Source organism: Pempheris klunzingeri, chromosome 9, assembly GCF_042242105.1.
Source record: "Pempheris klunzingeri isolate RE-2024b chromosome 9, fPemKlu1.hap1, whole genome shotgun sequence".
Taxonomy (NCBI): domain Eukaryota; kingdom Metazoa; phylum Chordata; class Actinopteri; order Acropomatiformes; family Pempheridae; genus Pempheris; species Pempheris klunzingeri.
Window position 1 is genome coordinate 15,727,181 of NC_092020.1, and position 20,607 is coordinate 15,747,787.

General features: G+C 41.7%; 1 protein-coding gene across 1 annotated transcript in view; it reads left to right on the forward strand.

The window, feature by feature from the left end:
- ccdc88b (coiled-coil domain containing 88B) overlaps positions 1-20,607 on the forward strand; it is a 39,830-nt gene that overhangs the window by 6,339 nt on the left and 12,884 nt on the right. Inside the window, exons 4-23 of the mRNA XM_070836970.1 lie at positions 2,003-2,072; positions 2,263-2,321; positions 3,089-3,172; positions 4,035-4,175; positions 4,952-5,097; positions 5,860-5,941; positions 6,782-6,940; positions 8,029-8,175; positions 8,430-8,601; positions 8,832-8,947; positions 9,376-9,444; positions 10,409-11,116; positions 11,966-12,145; positions 14,055-14,395; positions 14,579-14,738; positions 15,383-15,781; positions 17,601-17,762; positions 18,134-18,411; positions 18,667-18,810; positions 20,235-20,421. Coding sequence (XP_070693071.1) covers positions 2,003-2,072; positions 2,263-2,321; positions 3,089-3,172; positions 4,035-4,175; positions 4,952-5,097; positions 5,860-5,941; positions 6,782-6,940; positions 8,029-8,175; positions 8,430-8,601; positions 8,832-8,947; positions 9,376-9,444; positions 10,409-11,116; positions 11,966-12,145; positions 14,055-14,395; positions 14,579-14,738; positions 15,383-15,781; positions 17,601-17,762; positions 18,134-18,411; positions 18,667-18,810; positions 20,235-20,421 — 3,804 coding nt within the window. The remainder of the gene's footprint in view (positions 1-2,002; positions 2,073-2,262; positions 2,322-3,088; positions 3,173-4,034; positions 4,176-4,951; positions 5,098-5,859; positions 5,942-6,781; positions 6,941-8,028; positions 8,176-8,429; positions 8,602-8,831; positions 8,948-9,375; positions 9,445-10,408; positions 11,117-11,965; positions 12,146-14,054; positions 14,396-14,578; positions 14,739-15,382; positions 15,782-17,600; positions 17,763-18,133; positions 18,412-18,666; positions 18,811-20,234; positions 20,422-20,607) is intronic.

Here is a 20,607-nt window from a genome sequence, read left to right on the forward strand (position 1 = left end):
TATAGTGCTGGAGGGATTTGAGCATACGCCACCCAGTTTGTATTTTGGCTGTATGATACCGGAGAGGGAATTGTTCATGAGAGAACATGAGCATGCCAACAACAACAAGCAAGTTCTATACAATTTCTCTCGAGGCTAATCTCTTGCAGAAGTCTGTTTGGCATTATGAACCATGAGTTGCACGATGACCAACACAGTGCTGCAGTGGCTAATGTCCTACATGCCCTGAAGCAGCAGAAACTTCAGGTTGGCTGCACACGCCTCTGATTCCAAACTCACACTCGATGGAGTTGCTGAAGGGAGCGCCTGCCTCTTGGTACATTGCCGTTCTCACTGTACAGTTTATAAATTACAGTAAGCAGCAGTGAGAGTCGTAATGGTGACTTGCTTGTGATTTTGCATTGATGGATCACAGGAGGAAGTGAACAGGCTTTTCAAGCATTTGGGAAAGGACCTAGCCAGCATCAGTTTGTGGCTCTTTGACAGAAACATTTTTAATTAACAGGAGATCATTCTGGCCTACTCTTAAGTAAAGTATTAAAGTAGCAAGCAGATGACTTTGCTGAAACTCTTTGAGTGAAGTCATCTGCCTGCTACTCTGGTATTGCACTAGATGGTAATGTAGGAGGACCAAGGCGCTGAAGGTCCACATGACAGATACTTCTTTTTGTTGCCAGTAAAACCAGATTTCTGGACAGGAAATTTCTGACGCGCATGCCATCAGGCTTTATTCAGCGTAATTTAGAATCTGCCAGAAGGATTGTCCAAGATCTTGAAGCAGAAACTACAACTCACTGAAACCGGCTGACCACAGTGTTGGTGGGCCTTCTGCTCATCCTGAATCGTCTCATTTACTCTTCAACATATTATAAATGGTTTGTAGAACAGGATGATTCCAGAAACATCCAGATTCAGGAGCTTATTTTACTCACCCTAGAGGATATAGGGGGTCCATAGCAAGGGGCATCATGACCATTTAACTGGAGGGGGCACATGTCTTCTTATCTTCTATCCTCTATCTTCTGCTTAAATGTATAAATTCTATTTTTCACAACACTTCCTTTATTAATCTGGAAACAAAAATAGTGACTACGTGACAATAACCAACAATGTCAGGTCGTGACTGGACAGTTAATCAATGTGTTTTTGAATGGAATTCAGCAATCATTAGTTTTATATTTGACACTATAGAAAAAGAAAAGGAGATGAGGGAAGAGAGAGAAGGGGTATCCAGTCAGACTGGAACTGTGCACATTGTAATTATACCTTATGATAAGCACCTTCAATTCTTTGGCTGCCATCCTATAAGAGAAGGAAGCCTTATATTTAGTTATTAAAGAACTGTGACCAAGACATATTCTCAGCTGGAGATTTAAAAGTTGGACAAACAATTTAATGGAGACACTGTTTCATACTAGATGTCATCACACTTTTGGCATTTCTGTATTGTTTGTTGTTACTGAACAACCAACATACCAGTAGTGATACATCAAGCTAAAATCAGCCAGTGATAACGGCCATGATGATGTACCGGTCTGGCTGGAGTTAGAAGCTTGTTTGCAGTAGAGATCGTTGGCTTGTTGTTAGTAAGGGGTCAGTACTGATCTTTGTGGCTCTGTAGATCGCATTCACTTTACCCATATTATGCATTTCTTTTAACCACAAGGGCAACAATAGAACATTTTATTGGATTTTGCTACTCGACTGCTATTTATTCATCTCATCTTTTTATATTTCTATTTCTTTTAGAGACTAATGAGAATGGGATACATCGAAATTGATTAAATTTAACTTTTAAAAGCCTCCCTGACCTGGAAGAACACAAGAAAAGTTGCTCTTATCGGATATCAGCTCTTTGTTTGCACCACAAACTGCAGGCGGCTGGTGGAAATTTTTTCTGTCGTTGTTTATCCAGGCTCACTGTGGGCAGACAGACAGGATGGACCAGCCGATCACTTGACAGTTTTTTCACTTAACTCTTCACATGTACTCTTCTCTTCAGGAAGACCTGCAGCAGTTAATACTGATGCCTCTCCCAAATGCTGCCATATTGGGGCAGGACCCCCTAACAGGTACAAGATAACAACATGATCCTATCAGTGCCATGTCTCTCAGCGGCAAGGAAGTAATTACCTTTATATAAGAGTCCATATCTCTGCTATCGGTGAAACACATTAAGGTGATAATGATAGGGAGGGCGGTAGTGGGGGGTGGAGATGATGATGATAATGATGACGATGACAGTTATGTCTGTGTCCTCAGAGGCAGCCGTTGAGGAGCTCAGGCGAATTCTGCTGCTCTTACTGGGATGTGCTGTGCAGGTGAGGACACACTCGCATGACCATCATGCTCTTTGAAGGTCGATAATGACACCAGTGTTTTACTAAACCTATGGACAACCAGTATTTTGTACCAATGTTCAGTTGACTTTTTGTTAGCCACGCTAGTGGTGTAGTCAGTCTGTCCATCTTTTGATTCAATACAGGTGCAGAGTGGTGAGGTCCCCATGGCTTTGTATCTAGGCCCAGATTTCTACTTATCTAACAGTTCAGGATACTACTTATTATCTTCTAACTTTCAGACTATTCTAATTGTAAAAAAAAATTTGTTTGCTGAAAATTTAGACAACCCCAGTTAAGAATTATATTAAATAACTCTTGTAAGTAGTCTATGATAAGGACAACTTTTCCTTCCGGAGATGAACCATAAATGCTGCAATGACCTTCAAAATTAATGAATTTATCTTTTATGCGAAGAGATGCCACATGCACATTGAAAGAGGTTATGTCCTCAAACACAACGACACAAACGAGAACAAAAGAGTAAATCAGGCTTATATGTGTGTTGACTCAGCAGGGAGAACATTAAATGACAAATCATGAATCATACATTATATTATATATAATATATATATATTTTGAATTGTCACCTGGTGCCTGAATTTTGCATTTGTCTTCACATAAATAAACACATTTCTACCATGTTTAATGCAAAAAAGGCACTTTTTGGCCTATAAAAAATTAAACCCATGGGCATTTGTTGACCTGACACACATACCTGACTCTGTGTCTTTCCTCTGTGTCTGCAGTGTGAGAAGAAGGAGACGTTCATTCAGCAGATCCAGTCTCTGGACATTGAAACACAGGCAGCCATTGCCAGCTGTATCCAGCAGGTATGCTCAAGTGCAGAATTAATCAAGTCAAGGACTCCCCAAATACGTAAAGCATTCGCCGTCAGGCTGTCAGTGTGGAGAGATTTTATCCAGGCGAGACACCTCTAAGAGGATTTTTGTTCCTAAATGTGATTTAGCAAAGAATTTCTTCACTGTCTGGCCTGCAGACAGTGAGAGAGAGAAACTATTACTTTCAAGTAAGTGTGAAAATGAGCTGCTTGTTATTCTGCTGGCAGCATTTTAAGGACCTCTGGGTGCCCCTTGCTGCCACCGTAGGATGAATCCTCCAACCCCTCGTGTCCACCTCTCCACCTCCACTTCTGTCATATCATCCTCTCTCCTTCATCTCTTATCTGTCATTCTCCGCCTTCCTCTCCAATAAAGCATAAATGCGAAATTGTACCGTTTTAAAAATACCCCCCATGAATAATTGCCAGCATTACAAAAACAGCATGTTGCATACCAGCGTGTTTGAATTACAGTAACAGCATGTTGCCCAACAGCCTTTTTTGTGCCAGGCTCCTCAGCCGCATAAATCATAGAGGTGAGAGGTACTCTTCCTCTGTGGATGGATGCACCTCCTGCTTGCTATTCATATGCCTTCCATCCGGGGATATTTCAAACCTGTCTACATGATCATTAGTTTTGCATGCATTAGTCAGGCATTTTAGGATACACTTCCCTAATAGGCATTCCCAAACAAATTTGAGAAATTGTTTTATTCAGTTGTACACTCTGCTTGGTATTTACACAGCCTTCACGCAGCATGGATTGTTTGTTCCTAGATCTGCCATTTTGTGTCAGGTTTCCCAGGCACACATTGATCTTATCATAGAGACTTGAGAAACTGTCCTTGCTGCAGGTGACTCAGGATCCTCGTATGGTGCTGCCGCTGAGGTGGGAGGAACTGGTCGAGGTCGAAGGTCCAGACTTGCAGCTGGTGTTCAGCTCCATGGCCAAACAGATCCAAAGCCTGCTGGCACAGAGAGACACACACCTGGAGGTATACAGTCACACACTTAAAGGATAGGAAATAAAATGCATGTGTGTGCACTGCAGTTTCTCACCACCATTTTCTGAAAAAATTAATTCTCTGACAAAGATATACTATGAGGAGCAAGGCCATTTGTTTGTATTTAAACCACAATGACCCAGACCCAAATTATTACCCCATATATGAGCTTGTTTTCTCAATTTTCTCTGCTCTGCATCCTTAAATCCACTGAGGTTCCACTGAGATTAAAAGGCATTATTAAAGGAATTAGCTCTGCTTTGAATGATGTTCAAAACCTTTAGCTACAACCTTAATATGAGATCAGAACAGCATAAGATATTAAATTTTGATATAACTAAGCCCTGATGAAACAAGGGCTCACCTTGCTCTGCTTTATTTGAACTGTGTAATCACATAAAAACAGAATTTTTTATTGCTGTGGTGTCATAGAAATTGTTTCATAGACCACAGAGGGAAAATTACTAACAGAAAAAGTCATTTTACATTAATTTTGTAGAACAACAAAACGTTGAAAACTCAAAAGGTGTATGAATATTATAACAGTTTAGCTGCAGTCAGTGCAAAATGAAGAGACATTATTGCTCAACTCAACTGTCTGTTAAAAGCTTTTGATTTTTGACTTTGCTTTTGTTTCCAGTCTCTTCTTAGTTGCTGTAATTCTCCCATAGTTTATCTTGCATCTTTCAGTCTGTCTCCAAATCTCTCTCCTCTGTGTCCATTGCGATATCTATCGCCTCATCTTTCCATTTCCGTCTCTGTCCCAGAGGATGGCAGAGCTGTGTCGAGAACGAGAGGCCCAGTCTGACTCAACCATGGCGCCCCTGGGTGGACGAAGCGAGGAGCCACCCCAAGGTCTGGCACTCCAGCTGGCAGACAGCAAGGCCAAACTTCGCCGCCTTAAACAACAACTGTGAGTTTGTGTGATGGAAAAACTCAAGAGAACCTTTCGAAAAGTTGTGATAAAGGTCAGCATGAAAAATGTGCAAATGATTTTGTCACACTTCACAAAAGTGAACTGTGAGCTGTTACTCAGCAACGGGTAAGAAGCAAATCAAATTTGCACAGTGTATTAAATGTAGACTACATCACAAAGGTCACATTTCTCTTTACTATTTCTACCAAACATTATTTGCTCTAATCTTATTTTTATCAGCCAATGTATCACAGATCAAAGTAGAAAAGTGCATTCAGCACAGTGCAGATCTACTTCAGCTGCAGATCTCTGCTCCGACTAACTATAACCTAACCTAAACCTAACCCAGTTAGGTGCATGATAAGGGAACAAACATCCTCACAACAGCTGCTAACAACGCCTACCTTACAGTCATGATGGCGGCAAAGATACGTTTTTGAGCCACGGCAATGGCCAAATTGTGGCCTGCAACAGTCAAAGTAAGGCTTGTTTTTAGCCCGAGCCAAATGCCTTTTTAGTCTGTGATGTTAAACTGAAGTAGTTCTAGATCACTTGTGGCTTTTGCTGAGTGGTTAAGAGGAGTGAGGAGTGAGCAGTCAATGATGGTAAAAAAAATTAGGCTGATAAGTCGAGAAGTTTTAGAGATCAGCTGCGGACAGACAGACAGTCAGACAGATACACACAACGCACACACACACACACAATCCCCTAATAATCAAATTTTTGGTGCTGATGGTTTTATGTTTGACTTGCTTTTAGGGAAGATAAAGGTGACCAGATATTGGATTACAATCATGAGATTCAAACCATGGAGGACCAGCTCAAGAAACTTCAAAAAGAGGTACAGACTGGGTGACTTGTACTGTCATATTTGAGACTGAAACCTGATGCTCTGCTTTACTTATTCCTCTGTCATAGAGAGACAGACCTCAGAAAGACGTAATTACACATAAAACTTAACTAGTTTGGCAACAGCTATAATAGACTGTATATTAGACCTAAAAACCAACACAGCACAGCCAACAGTCCAAAACACAGGTGGCTTTTAATGGCCAATACGTCAATTCCTCCAAGGTTATGCATTTAGCAGAAATTAGACAACACACACTGCCAACTTAAACTTTCTTCCCACCTGAATCTGAATCCAGAACAAAACTAATGGCATGATCCTGGGTCATATAAGGTCATAATGCTCCCACAGTGAAGAAGCTCTCCCCGATTTGTATATTCCTGTTGTTGGTACTAAATTTACTTACAAATACACTCACAGATTTTGCTGTAGCATCAAACAATGTGCCCAAACTGTCTGGTCCCACAGCACAATGTTCTGGTTATTAACATTTAAATAACTTAAATATTTGGTTCATCACTGTTTAACCATAATCCACACGAAGTCCTGATGTGAACTTTAAACTAAGAACTGTGCAGTGTTTTTTTTTCTCTTTTTTCCTCTATCCTTGTGAAGACATTTCATTGTCATACACACACACACACACACACACACACTTAATCACACACACACACACACACACACACACACACGCACCTTTCCGTCTTCCTGTATTAGAATTTGTCAACATTTGCTTTGCTCCACATCCCAGATCTGTTCACAACCTTCTTTGACCTCATCCCCACTGGTATATGAATTTATGTGTGAATGTGTGTGTGTGTGTGTCTGTAGAACCGTACTCTGCAGGGTGAGGTGAGGGGCATGCGTGCACTGCGGGACGAGCTGGACTGCGCCCGAGAGCGAGCTGCACGGGCTGAGCAGTTCCAGACCGAGCTTCAGAGCTGTAAACACAGACTGCGCAGCCTGGAGCTCACACGTACTCAGCTGAAGGTACACACACTGCAAACGCACAACTCACTACACATTCGTCTGAATAAGTAATTAACAGCAGAAAGAAGACAAGCAGCTTTGCAACATCTACAGTAAGTTATGTATTGAAATCTCCCATGAAGTACAAAATCAGTCGTACTCACAGTGCCGTTATAAACACACTCTTATGCTCATTGCCAGAAAAGATCACATCAAGAAGATCCCCTTTTTGAACTTTCTTTGAGTAGCTATTATTTTTTAAAAAGAAGTACTGTACCACTCAATCTCAAAAGCCATATAATTCCTCTCATGGCCCTGAGCATTTCAATCAAGAGTGAGTGTGAACAAGTCTGAAGCTCAAAGCCAGAGAATGAGATTATACTGCGTGATGTCATCAGGATTTACAGCCTGGAGCTGCTTCATTGACAAAGAGCAGAAGTATGGCTTCTGTTATTGGAGCTTTTACACCCAAATGAGATTTATTCTGAGGTAGTATAACTGTTCTCAGGCAGAAAATGTGCTCATATCCTTGTAAAACACCTCACAGTGTCCTCACTGTCACCTTCTCAGTCTTCTTTGATTTATTCTGTCTTCGTGATGCATCCCTGTGGCAGCCCAAATTAGCTGGCAGGATGAATTTCTCTCGCATTTGTGTTTCTAATTCATTCTCCAAAATTCACACTGAGCCCTTGCGTGGTTGCTAAAATCAGAGGAACTAACGTTGAATACTAATGTTCAGATCTGAGAATACATGGATATCGCCAAGAAGGCTGAGCCGGCAGATACACAAGTAGACACATTATTACCAGCATTTCAGGCGTGCTCACTTTCAGTTTAACCTTTTAAGTCAAGTGGTGCCTCCCCACCCCACAATGCCTCACTGATGATTTTGCCCTCGGCTGAAACCAAAGCTGACAAATACGGATCAAAAAACTATTCGCTCTGAGGGCTGCACACAAGACAAGACACATGAATAAACAATGTGATTCTCTCAGCAAATGTTTGGTCTGAATGTCCACCTTGCTAAGGTCTGGGTGACATGAAGGCGACCCCACTCCATTTCACAGCGTCATATTTTCCTGTCTGTCTGTGCATGGCGCCCCCTGCAGGAGCAGCAGCAACTGTGCTCAGCACTGCAGGAGACCAAAGCTCTTCTTGAAGAACAGCTGGCAGACGCACGGGCGCGTTTCTCCTTGCTAAGGGAGCTTGAAAGGGACAATCTTCTCCTGCGTCAGACAATCATTGATGTGGAAGCGGTGGGTGTAATTCGATGTTTGAGCACGTTTGTCCCAACATGTGTTATTGGTTAGTTGTGTCTATATGCAGGTGTGTCTTCCTTAAGATCCGGGAATGGGTTTACACACATACTTTTATGGCATAGTAGCATAGAGTAGCATTTTATGAAAAAACAATTTCAATGTTGTGTTTGTGCCCATTCCAATTTTTTTTTTTTAATGAATGAACGTCTGTTGGTGTGTGTGTGTGTGTGTGTGTGTGTGTGTGTGTGTAGGAGCGGGATACCGAGAGGCAGCGGGTTGATGAGCTGCTGGAGCTGAACATGAGCCTTGAGGCGGACCTGAGGCGCAGCAGCAGTGGCAGTGTTTCCGCTCAGGTCGCTGCGGTTCACCAACGTTTCCTCCAATCAGAACTGGACTCTGACGAGGAGTTGAGCGAACTGATTGGTCAGAGCACCTGCCTCTCTGCACCTTGTCATTTAAGACATTTTAATTAACTGATAAGAGAAAATATGTTGAGGTAACACTGGCCCACAGGTTATCAATCAATGATAACTGAGTGAATCTCTTCATATATCAATTTCTCTTTTCCCCAATTTCTGTTTTCCTCCTATCTGCCTCTCTCCCTCCTCTTTTTTTCCTGCTTTATTTTTTATTTCTCACTCCCTCTGTCTCAGATCAGAGGCCGCTGAGTGTGGAAGTGGACGAGGCTTCGACACTGAGGCTGCTGGGAGCAGAGCAGGAGAACGCAGAGCTGAGGAGACGACTGGAAGAGCTTCAGGCCCAGCAGGAGGTCAGGGTTTAGGGATTCGACGGTTATGACTCACAGAAATAATCTGTCCAACAGTTTAGCTCTCCCCGATTAAGCAGGTCATCAGACAAACAGACTTTTGTGTTTAAGTAATGAAGCAATATTGCAGGGATTGTCAACTGCAAGAGCTCAAAGGGAAGACAGTTAGATAAAAGATAACTGTGCTTGTCTGCACTTTAGATGTCCAATTCCTTGATGTGTAACGTAAATAATGTAGTTTCCACATGCCCCTGGTGCATTTCCTGATTGATATGATAATCATGTGTTGGTGGGAAGAGCCGTTACAGTCAAGAATGTTTAATGAAAATACCAGTGGGTCTATCTTTCAAGTCAACCAGGCATGCAAATGAAACAGGAAAATCAGGATGCTACAGTTGGAGGAGTTAAACATCCATCTCCTCTCGCTGCAGGTTGATTCTCCAGATGCAAAAGATGAGCTGGCTTGCCTGGAGATTGAGCATCAGAACATGCTAAGAGAGGTGAGCCGGACAAGAAATAAAGGCTGCTGTCAACCTGAATTCATCATATACGACTGACAATATAGGCTATTGTGTTCGAGGTTATTTGGAGGCTGTACTGTATTGTTAGACACAATATGGAGAGGCAGTGTGCTCCACGCTGTTTCTTAAGCGTACTGACAATCAATTATCATCACTGTGTTTTATTGATTTTTGAACATGTACATACCTTCACCTCCCTCCTTAGGACCAAAAGATACCCTAATACTGAACCTGGCATGACAAAAAAACAAGACAAAATGACATAAAAGACCTAAAATGCACCAAATTCTGCATTATATTGTATAAAAATATGAATATGCCTCCACAAGCAGACATAGCTGTACATACCCGTATACACACTCACTGATCACCCACCAGAAGGGTATCAGACATTCAACTGCTTTACATGAGCCATTAATGATGTCCATGAATCATTATTTATTGACTATGCTTATTTTGACAAAAAAATTCAACATAATGAACTTGTAAAATTGATTAATCTGCAGATCATTGAAAAGAACTGATGTTGAAGATGAAGATGCTATTTTTGCAGTATATTACACTCAGTATATTATCTGACTTTGATGGATGCTGCCAGTTGTTGTTTTCAGGCTGCCAAGTCTGGACTGTGTTAAGTTTTCTGTGATTATTTGTGTAGAGGAGTTCCTTTGTATACAATAACCAACAAAAACCATTTAAATCAATCTCTAATTTGCCTGCAAGCACTTATCTTTCATTTTTTTCGTCTTATTTTTCACTTCTTTGTATTGAACCTGGATGCATTTTGAGAAATAACGAGAGGTGGTTTCAATCTTACTCACAATGCATTTATATTCAGTTGTGTTGAATACATGGATGGACCAAAAGAAAGGAAACAAGTACAAAAAAGATGCAAAAAAATGCAGGCATTTCACTTCCATTATACTTCTATTATATTTTTCAGTTTCAAAACTTGAAGAATGAAAATGTCACTTTGAAGCAGCGCCTGGAACAGCTGGTGACTAAACTGCGACACATAGAAGAGAAGAAGAAGGATGAAAGAGAGAAGAAGCCAGACAGAGAGGAGGAGGAGAAGTTGGAGAGAGGAGTGCAGGGCTTCGAATCCCGCAGGGGAGAGGGGGAAGGATGGGTGAAGATAATGGAGGAGAGGGAGAAAAGGGGAGAAATCATTGGGACCCAGAGAGAGGCAGGAGTTGGGGAAGAGGTTCTCCATGTTCAAGGGGGAAAAGGAGAACCGTGTGATGAGGAGGTCGAGTCCAAAAGGAGAGGAGAGGCAGAGGGAGGACGTAAAGACAGAGAAAAACAGGAAAAAGAAAGAGAAAGAAAGAAAGAACAAACTGTAGCTGTAACAACAAGCCCAGAAATCCTAAAGCATCCCAAAAGCATAGAAGATAATGCTAGGACCACAGCTGCAGGCCATTCTGTATGTTGCCTGTCTGGTTCTGATGTGGAGCTTCTGACAAACCGGCTCCAGGAGGCCCAGGAGGAGGCTGATAGACAGGCCATTGTGGCCCAGGACCTGCGCTCCAAGCTGGGAGAGCAGAGCAGGAAAACCTGGGAGGCTGAGCAGAGGCTGGTGGTCCTGGAGGCCGAGCTGCAGCATCTGAGGAAAACCGCAGAGAGTCTGGGAGACGCACGCAGGCAGATAGAGGTATGGATGGATGGATGGATGGAAGAGAATGTGGAGAAACAGATGAATGAATTAAAGTGACATGAATATATTTAGATAATGATCCACAAAATAATTCAGGTAGCAGCTGCATGAATTGATTTTAACAAAGAATTTACACTTCAAGGTCTGTACTTTCTAATATATGCTAGGACAGTGTCGTTTGGTACTAATTATAGAGAATATAGAGGCAGACTTAGTTATCTGAGCATTATTTAGGTTAAGTGTTCATAAACAGTTATTAATTTAAAGAGGAATTGCCTCGACAGAACTCTTGTTTTTAGCCATGCTTGTGACACGACAATACAGATGCCAATGTCGGCCTGTTAACTGGTCCACCATTTTAGTTCAGGCTGAAATATCACTACTACTGGTATTACTACTACTACTGGATGGATTGCCATGGAATTTGGTGGACATATTCAACTTCCCCTCAAAATGAAGTGTTTAATGCTAACTCATGAATGTAAGCTTGCTAACATGCAAACTGTAACTTGAATTGTAGGCTTGCCTATAGACAGATTTTAGATGTTTGCATGTTCAGCTGACCAGATGTGCAGGTCAGGCTCTTCAGGTTATGCTCACGATTGACTAATATTAATTCATAAGAAGGTTACGAATTGAAATTCTATCCACTTCACTATAATAAGGTACAAGGTACATAGACCCCTCCAAGGACCTTCCTATGAACGCTGTATATGAGTTTCCAGGAAACTATTTCCAAGAAATTCTTGGAAACTATGTGACCCATAAATGAAACTCAAGTGAGTATATATATTTATGAATAGATAGACAGGTCCACAGCTCAGTATCCTACTGTTGCTCTCTCAGCTTCTTCAGTCGGAGAGCCTGGTTATGGAGGAGGAGCTGTGCTGCCTGCGGAGCCAAGCGGAGCTTCACCGGATGCAGACCACGGTCATCACCACCCTGGAGGGAGAGCGGGTTGCATTGGAGAGAGAAAGGGACACGCTACGCAGCACTGTGGATGCCCTGCGCACCGCCCAGCGCAAGGTTAAAGAGTACACATGCACAAACACACACACAAACACACACACGCACATGCACATGATACAGCTGTGACACCAAACATTTTCATGACCATGGCAGATGTCATTTTACTTCAGGGAAGATGGTTCAGGCGCAGAGAGAAAGAAATGTACAAATCAAATGAAAAGAAGTTTTCATGATGTAACCGAAGCCCCCAGTGACAAAAAATGATTACATTTTTAAAAGCTGATCTAATTTTTCTCTAATATCTTTAAATAATTACTTGGTTACATTAAATTCATTACATTAGATAAGGGCTCCGCTTGCTAAATAAATGTATTTTGTCTTGCATTCATATCTGAAATCTAATTATATTATTGCATAGAGAAATAGTTCAGCAGGAGGTGGATTTGACAGCATGAAGTGAAACGGATGATTAAAGCTGTTGAGTGAAACAACATGTTTTTATACACCCAGTATTGAGTGAGCGAGTCTGATTTGACCTACGATATTCACATATTGTCAAGAAACTCATCTACACCCAGAGGAGAGATAACAGGTGAAGGTTTTGGCACAACTTCACCTTTTTTAGACACTCTATTGCAGGATGCAGAAGACTTTGAGATTTCCTGAAAAAGATGTGACGCAGAATACTGTGTTTAATGTGCTATTTGCAGTAAAATTGCAAGACATCATAGAAATTGCAAGGTAAGGAATAGAGCAGTGCTAAGTCAGCATTAAAGAAATACCATAAAAGGGATTCATGAATACCTCCCATTCAGAAAGAGTTGTACATAATCCTTCTTTTGATGTTGTTATATTACTATATTACCCGCCCTCTTTATAAAGAGAAGATTCAGTCTTTATTGTGGATGTTGTACCTGTATATCTACTAACCCAAACATTACATGCATAAACATTCAGTAAAAATAGTTTCATCTGTACTTTGATGACATCTATATGATTCCATGAAATTGGGTTCAATACATCTAGTTGGCAACATGTAAGAGAAGCGCAACAACAACCCTAGATGCTGTTTCAGTATGCTAATGTTTGTCAGAGCAAGCGATTCCACTTATTACAGCACATTAAGTAACATATAGATACAGATAGTTTTGAAAAACAGTGGAGTATTCCTTTAATTTCTACACACTATATCATCAACCCACTGTCTACATGCTACCGCGGAGGAAGAAGTGATTTACTTCATAAAACTGAGTAGTTTCTAGTTATGTGTGAGGTAGACTTGAACTCTGACCACTAGAGTGAGAAGCAAAGACAGAATTAATGGAGATAATAACAGTGTGTGTTAAATGAAACATGAACTGCACTTAACTTCTTTCAGCCCTAGAAGTGAATAAAACCCAAATAGGAAATTACAACTCATCCACATCCCCTTTGTCCCATTTGCTTCCTTTTTGCGTGGGTTCACTGAAGTACTCTGTATTGAAACATAACCAAAAACACTCACTTTATTTAGTCGATTAATGCAGAAATATTTGGAATTGCAGAGACTGATTAAATTTTCTGCCATTAAAGTTCAGAGGGAAATATATCAAGTACATTTTGCTACTAATATGTATGTGTTTGTACTTAAGTGATATTTTTAAAATAGACCTTTACTCTTAATGTATTTTTATACTGCAGTATTGCTACTTTTATTTGGAACAATTTCCACAAGTTACTTAAGGAAAGACCCAGAAGGAAAGTCCAAACTATGCTTTAGTTTGAACTGCTCCCTTATGTCTGTGTGTGTCATGTGATAGTGTGTTACAGTACAGCGTCTCTCGTGTCATTTATTGTGACCTGTCTGACTCTTTTGTTAATTGCCACATTGGTGACCAAACTAGTTTCCCAATAATAAATGTATCAAATCTAAAGTGGCCAATAAGAATAAGACAGCATTAACCATCCATCTCCACTCTTTCACCAGAGTGACCAGTTAGAGCTCACCATTCAGACTCTCAGGACGGAGCTGGAACGTCAGGGACGAAGTCTGGAGACTTCTCGTCGACGGGAGGAGGAGCTGGAGGTAGAGCTCCGCGAGGCCACCTTGGAGGCCGAATCTCTGGCTCGGGCGCGAGACCAGGCATTGCTGGAGGCCTCGAGGCTCGAGCAGGAGAAGGAGGTTTGTCAGTTGGAGCTGGATGGCCAACGGAAGGAGGGTAGGCAGAGAGAGAGGGAGGTGGCGAGGCTGAGACAGCAGCTGGAGAGCACGACCCTGGCCCTGGAGCACAGCAACCAGAGAGCTCGGGCTCTGGATGCTGAACACAGGTACACACACTCCTGTTCACACAGTTAACCTTGACCACAAGCTGAGGTATGCGATTAACTTTACAAGGCATCAGAGAGAGCTTCTTGGCTGCACCATGCATTTATCTATAATGTCAACTCTATCTTCATACAACCTGTGTCTGACCTGTGTTGCTGCTGATGTGTGTGCGTGTATGTGTGCAGATGTGTGTGTCAGCAGCTGGCTGAGTCCAAGGACCTCTGCACTGGGCTGCAGGACCTGGAGAAAGAGCTCAGTACTCGATTAACCAGCACGGAGGAGGGTAAACAGCAGCTGCAGGAGCAGTATGCAGATGCTCAGGCCAAGATTAGCTCTCTGTCCCAGGTGTGTGTCTGTGTGTGTGGGTGTGTGTGTGTGACGTAGTAATTTAGTCACTGAAAGTAATCACAGCTGCATTGATGTAGTGGAGGGTAAACTTGCCCAAACTGAGCTTTCTTATAGTAGAAATGACCTTTATAAACTGAGATTTGATCTTAAGTAGCTAAATTCAGTGTAATCAAAAAATGGAATTTGCATTCCAAATTAGCTGGATTTTTCAGTTTGGTGGTGATGGACAGACACTATAGTCCCATAATTCAATGCACATGGGAAATGGAGACTCTGCTTGTTGGTGGAAAACAAAGCGCACCTGGAATAAAATAGCTGTGTCCAAAATAGTTTCCTGTTTAATGTGTAATGCATAATATTTACTGTAGTATTAGTTTACTGTGAAAGTTAGTAGATTGTACTTGATTGAATTATTTTGAGGTATGGAATTGGGCATAATACTGCAGTATTAATGTGATCCTAAGCAGATAGGCTTTTTTGAAGGACGAATAGACTCAAGGAAAAAAAAAGGAATCTAGTTTAGATTTGTACTTTAAATTTGTCTAATGAAGATTGCAGTCCACCAGCATTTTGTTTTCCACAGATATAATCTTTTGAAATCTTTGATATCTTTGCATTGTCCCTCATCTCTCTCTTACCAGGAACTATCCAATGAGCAGGCACATTCTCATGGACTGTCCACTGAAGTCAAACATTTGAGCCGGAGACTACAGAAAGCTGAGGCTGAACTAAAGACAACAACTGACTCTCTCAGCCAGTCGCAGGAGCGGATAGAGTCACTCTCCCAGAGCCTCAAGAAAAGTGAATCTCTTCTCCAGTTGGAACAGAGAAGAGGAAGTGCGGAGGTGGACACTGCGTCCAATTCAAATTCAGGCTCCTCGAACGAAACGCAAATCTGTCAGATGCACACCCGTGAGACGTCGCATCTGGATCAATCCCTTGCGGCTGGCAAAGGTTGTGACCTTTCCGTGACCCATGAATATGCCATGGGAGAGACAGAGAGGCAGCTGAGTGAGAGGTTGATAGAGCTGGAAAAAGAGGTGTGTGTCTGTGTTTGAATATATTTCTGTGAATGATGTGTGTTCATGTGTAAGCCTTTGAATCTAATTTATAGGATGTCTGTGTGGCTCAGTGAAATGTCTGTGTGATGGAGATGATCTATATTATGTTGAAATTCTTGCTCTAGGGATGCTTGACGACTATCAACTCACAGTAGGCCACCACTTCCCAGAGTGCAGCACTTTATTTCCAGAACTACTGCTTTATCTCTGCTCATCAGTTTTTATAATGTCACCTCGGCTTCTGTTAATCTTCCTTATCTCTTCTGCTGCTCTCATGCAGTAGCTTCTGCTCTCTCTCTCTCTCTCTCTCTCTCTCTCTCTCTCTAACACACACACACACACACATACAGACACACACAGAAACTCAAACATCAAGCTGTGAGGGGCAGCTCTGGTGCCGCCAAGGTCGGGAATTTCATTCAATGCATTGCTCAGTTGGTATGGTGCTTCATTAAAGCTGTCAGGATTTAAAGTTTTAGATAAACACCTTTAGGGTTCAATTCCTGGTCCCACCCATACATAGGTGCAGGTACGAAGTACATAGATCGTTTAGTACCAGTAGAAGGAGTAGAACAATGAAAAAATACTCTATTACAAATGAAACTCTTGTAATCAACGTCTTATCTAAGGAAAAGTATAAATTTACTATCAGCAAAAATGCACATAAAATATGAAGTAAAGTAAAAATAATCATTCTGCAGGAAAATGTGACATTCTGTGTTTTATTTTAAACCTGTATTTACCGTATTTCACTGTTGTAGCTGGCTGAGGTGGAGCTGGTTTTAAATACTGTAGATATAATTTGGTAGATTATTGCAGTGGTTCCCAACCATTGGGTCAGGCCACCCCAAAGGATCGCAAGACAAATATGAGTGGTCATGAAAAAATTAGTAGGAGAGGATCGTTGTTGGGAACCATAAGCTCCTCGTGTTTTTAACAGAAAAGTAAAAGACTATAGCTTCCAATTAAAGGTAGTTGAGCAATATTATACTTCAGTGCAGTACTGGAGTGAATGTACATAGTTACTTCCCACTGCTGACATTAATAGGGAGAATGGTAAACTAAAAAGGGAGGAAAACCAAGAGAAAGTGAAAAAAGTAGACATCCCCAGTATAGCAGTATGTTTCAGTCAGGTGCTGGTAGGAAATCTGACAGAATCCCAAATGAAAAAAAAAGAGCTGCAGCACACCAAAACTGAGCTCCATACCCTCTGGTGACTAGATGGATGACTCACACATGAAGTGTGTTGTCGCTTTGCCAGCAATTGCAAAAATGCTCAAATAGCTTCACATTTTAGTGGGTGTAGAGCTGAGTTTTGGTGTGCTGCAATCTCATTTTAATTTGGGATAAAAACAACAGATTGGCCTATGTTTAGCAGTTTCGCCAAATAGAATATTGTCTGTGAATTTCTAATCTATCCATCACAATGCCCAATCAACACACTTCTTTATTCTTTTATTTATCAGAGCAGATTGCAAGAGTCACAAATACATGTGCAGATTTGCTGCTCATGTAAAGATTTCACCTTGTGAAATCTTGCTCTAAGTATAAACAACGGTTGTGGATTAATGGATTAATATATATTTTCAGCCTTTATGTTTTATGTTTCTGCAAACTGAGTTACACACAGGATGAATTTTATCTCTGTATTTATAGATTGACACAAATGTCATTTAAAGCTGCTACCTGACTGAGAGCGCTTTGAAAGGTCACCTGCAGACTCAGTCGAAGTCTCTGATGCGGCTGCTACTGTACATGGCTGTGGACGCTCTCTCAATATGATATATCTCTCCCCCAGAAAGTGGTGGCGATTGCAGGACAAGAGGCTTTGCTGTTGCGACTGTCCCAGTCCCAGGAGGCGTGTGAGCACCTTAAAGAGCAGCTGGAGGCGCTGCGCCGGCACTCCCTCAGCCTGCAGGACTCCTGCACCAGACTACAGACGCTCAACACGCAGCTACAGGTGACCAAACTCACAGATACAGAGTTTAATTACGTTTTAGTGTCGAAGTACAGCCCTATAGAGCCACTAGTGTGTAGACTCAGTCTTGTTAAAGCTTTCTTCTGGGAAATGGCCACAATGACAAAAAGAGAATAGTCAAATTGGATACCTATATTCATATTAATGTAGTTTTTCATAGTACTATCAGCCAGTGAAAGTTCTACATTGTGCTAGTGCACTGCTGGTGGGGCACTGTGAGGTAAAAGTGTGATAAACCTGTAGGAAATCCTCAAATATTTGTGTAGTTGGCTGTCTGTTAGAACCCTAAAATGTAGCCAAAGACATTATCTCTATGTTCAATACCACATAAACAAAAACACACACACACACAGGTGGAGCAGGCATCCGTCAGCTCCCAGCATGCCACAGTGCTGTCGCGGTGCAGTGAGAGCGAGGCCCGGTGTGCGGCTCTGGAGGCTGAGGCCAAGGTGTGGTCGCGGGAGCGGGAGGAGTCATTGGCCAGGATGGAGGTTCTGAAGAGAGACCACGAGCGGATGACAGCGCTGCAGCAGCGGCAGGAGGTGGAGCTGGAAGAGCTGCTGGACAAACACTCTCAGCTGAGGAGCAACAACCGCAGCCTGGAGGGCCAGCACAGGGAGCTGGAGGCCAGGTACAAACATGCTGCGACTGCATTAAATGAGACCCTTTTATAAAATGAAAAACATTAAATCAAGACTGTAGAGAAGTGTGAGTGTTAATCTCCCAGGAGAAACAAAGAAAGTTCTCCTCAGAACAAAAATATACACAAAACAACACACAAATCCACTAGCACAACCTGCATCCTTTAAAGACACACACTGCTATTCTGCCATATATCTTAAGTCCGAGTGTGTGTTGGGGTAAATGTTGTGTTTGCAATCTGAAGGTATAAGGAGCTCCTGGACAATAAAACCCAACTGGAGGAGAAAGAGCGGGAGATAAAGAGGGAGAGAGAGGAGATGGAAGCAGAGGCTCAGAGGAGGCTGGAGAGAGAACGGGAGCTGGAGAGGCTGAAAGAAGACAACGAGAGGTAGCAAATAGGCACAACAGTCAGCGTCTTCAGCATCATATTCAGGGGATCATCCTTTCACCCTTCTGCTCTCACTGCATGTATGTTGCTTTAAATATGGGGGAGCAACAGGATCAGTGCTTCTATATTAAGCACAAGGACCAACACAGGAATTGGTCTGAATGCAAATGTACATTAGGAAAGCACTAAACAGCAGCACAGAAATATAAAGAAGATCTCAAAAACAGGATTGGGGAGCTATGGTAAAAACGTAGGTTTGTTTGGATATTTTATAAGCTCAGCTCCAAAAGAATCAAAAACAGAATTTTTTTTGCCATGCTTTGTTTTAATCAGCCCTACAAAGATCTGAGGGTGAAAACAGTTACAAGTACTGATTACAATTTATCTTGGGGATGGTCGATATATGATTATGATGATCATCATCATTAGATGCTTATGTAGAATAATTAGTTAATCAACCAGGTTTCCATCATGATATTAATGCAATTGATTACTGACTGGCTATCTTAAATGATGGGTTGCTGAGCTGGAAGCATGATGGCCTCCTTTGCTGGTTGTCAGCTGGATAACAACTGAAAATACGACACTGAGGCCTATTAACTACTGTAATATTTTAACTGAATTAGATAAATAACATATTAATTGATTTGAAGATCACAAAAAATTAATGGCAACTATTTTGATAATCGATTAATTGTTTGAATACTTTAATTCAAGCAGCTTTAATCAATATTTTTATCTATCAAACAACAATATGATGACAGTCAGAGAATTTTCAGCTGAATCTGCAGCTCCACTCGGCTTCTCATATGTGAGTATTTTCTGGTGTTTTTTTCTCTTCCATGATTGTAACCTTATTGTTTTTGGGTTGTGACTGTTGATTGGACAAAATAGGACATTTGAAGATTGACAGACTTGTCATTTTTCTGATGAGCTGATATTTTACACAGCAAAATCTTGATTGATTAATCAAGAACATAATAGATTAATCCATATTGAATAGAAGGGTTAGTCACAGCCCTAAAGGAAATACCCTATAATATATAACCTGAGCAATGCTCTACACTGGTTTAATTTTAACTTAAATGATCTTCTAAAACACTTTGAATCCACATTGGCCACATAAAATGGTTGATGTTTATTACTGAATATTACCAGATTTCCCCCACAGAGATCATTAACAGTTACATCTCGTGTCATTACGGTTCTCATTGCACAATGAAACAAAGATGCTAGCTTAGCTCCATAATGTGTTCTTCAGACATTTGCTTGAGGTGAGATTTATCTGGTGGTCGTTCATGATGTGTTATAATATAATAATGAGCTTCAGCTTGAGAGCATTGACCAAACAATGATTCACAGCACTTCACAGGACACATACCAGGGACAGCGATGAGTGAAGCCTGTGTGTGTCCGTGTTGCAGGCTGCAGGCCCAGCAGAAGGAGTGGTTGGCGTCACAGGCGGAGCTGCTGACTCAGGGGTCGGTGCTGAGGGGGGAGCTGAGCGCTTCCCAGCTGGAGCGCACGCGGCTGGAGGGGGAACTCAGTGCCCTGAGGGAAACCAACCAGAGCCTGGACCTCAGCAGTGCCCGCCTCACCAGCCAGTACCAGGTACCAGACGCACACACACACACACACAGAAATCCATCAACACTTTGCAGACAGTGTATCTACACAGGTGTTTTGTATTCAAGCTGCCAGATGACCATTGATGTGCAAAAAGGGATTTAGTGCTTCACAGCAGAGACACTATCTTGAAAAAAAACAAAAAACTATTTTATTTAAAGCATTATTGGG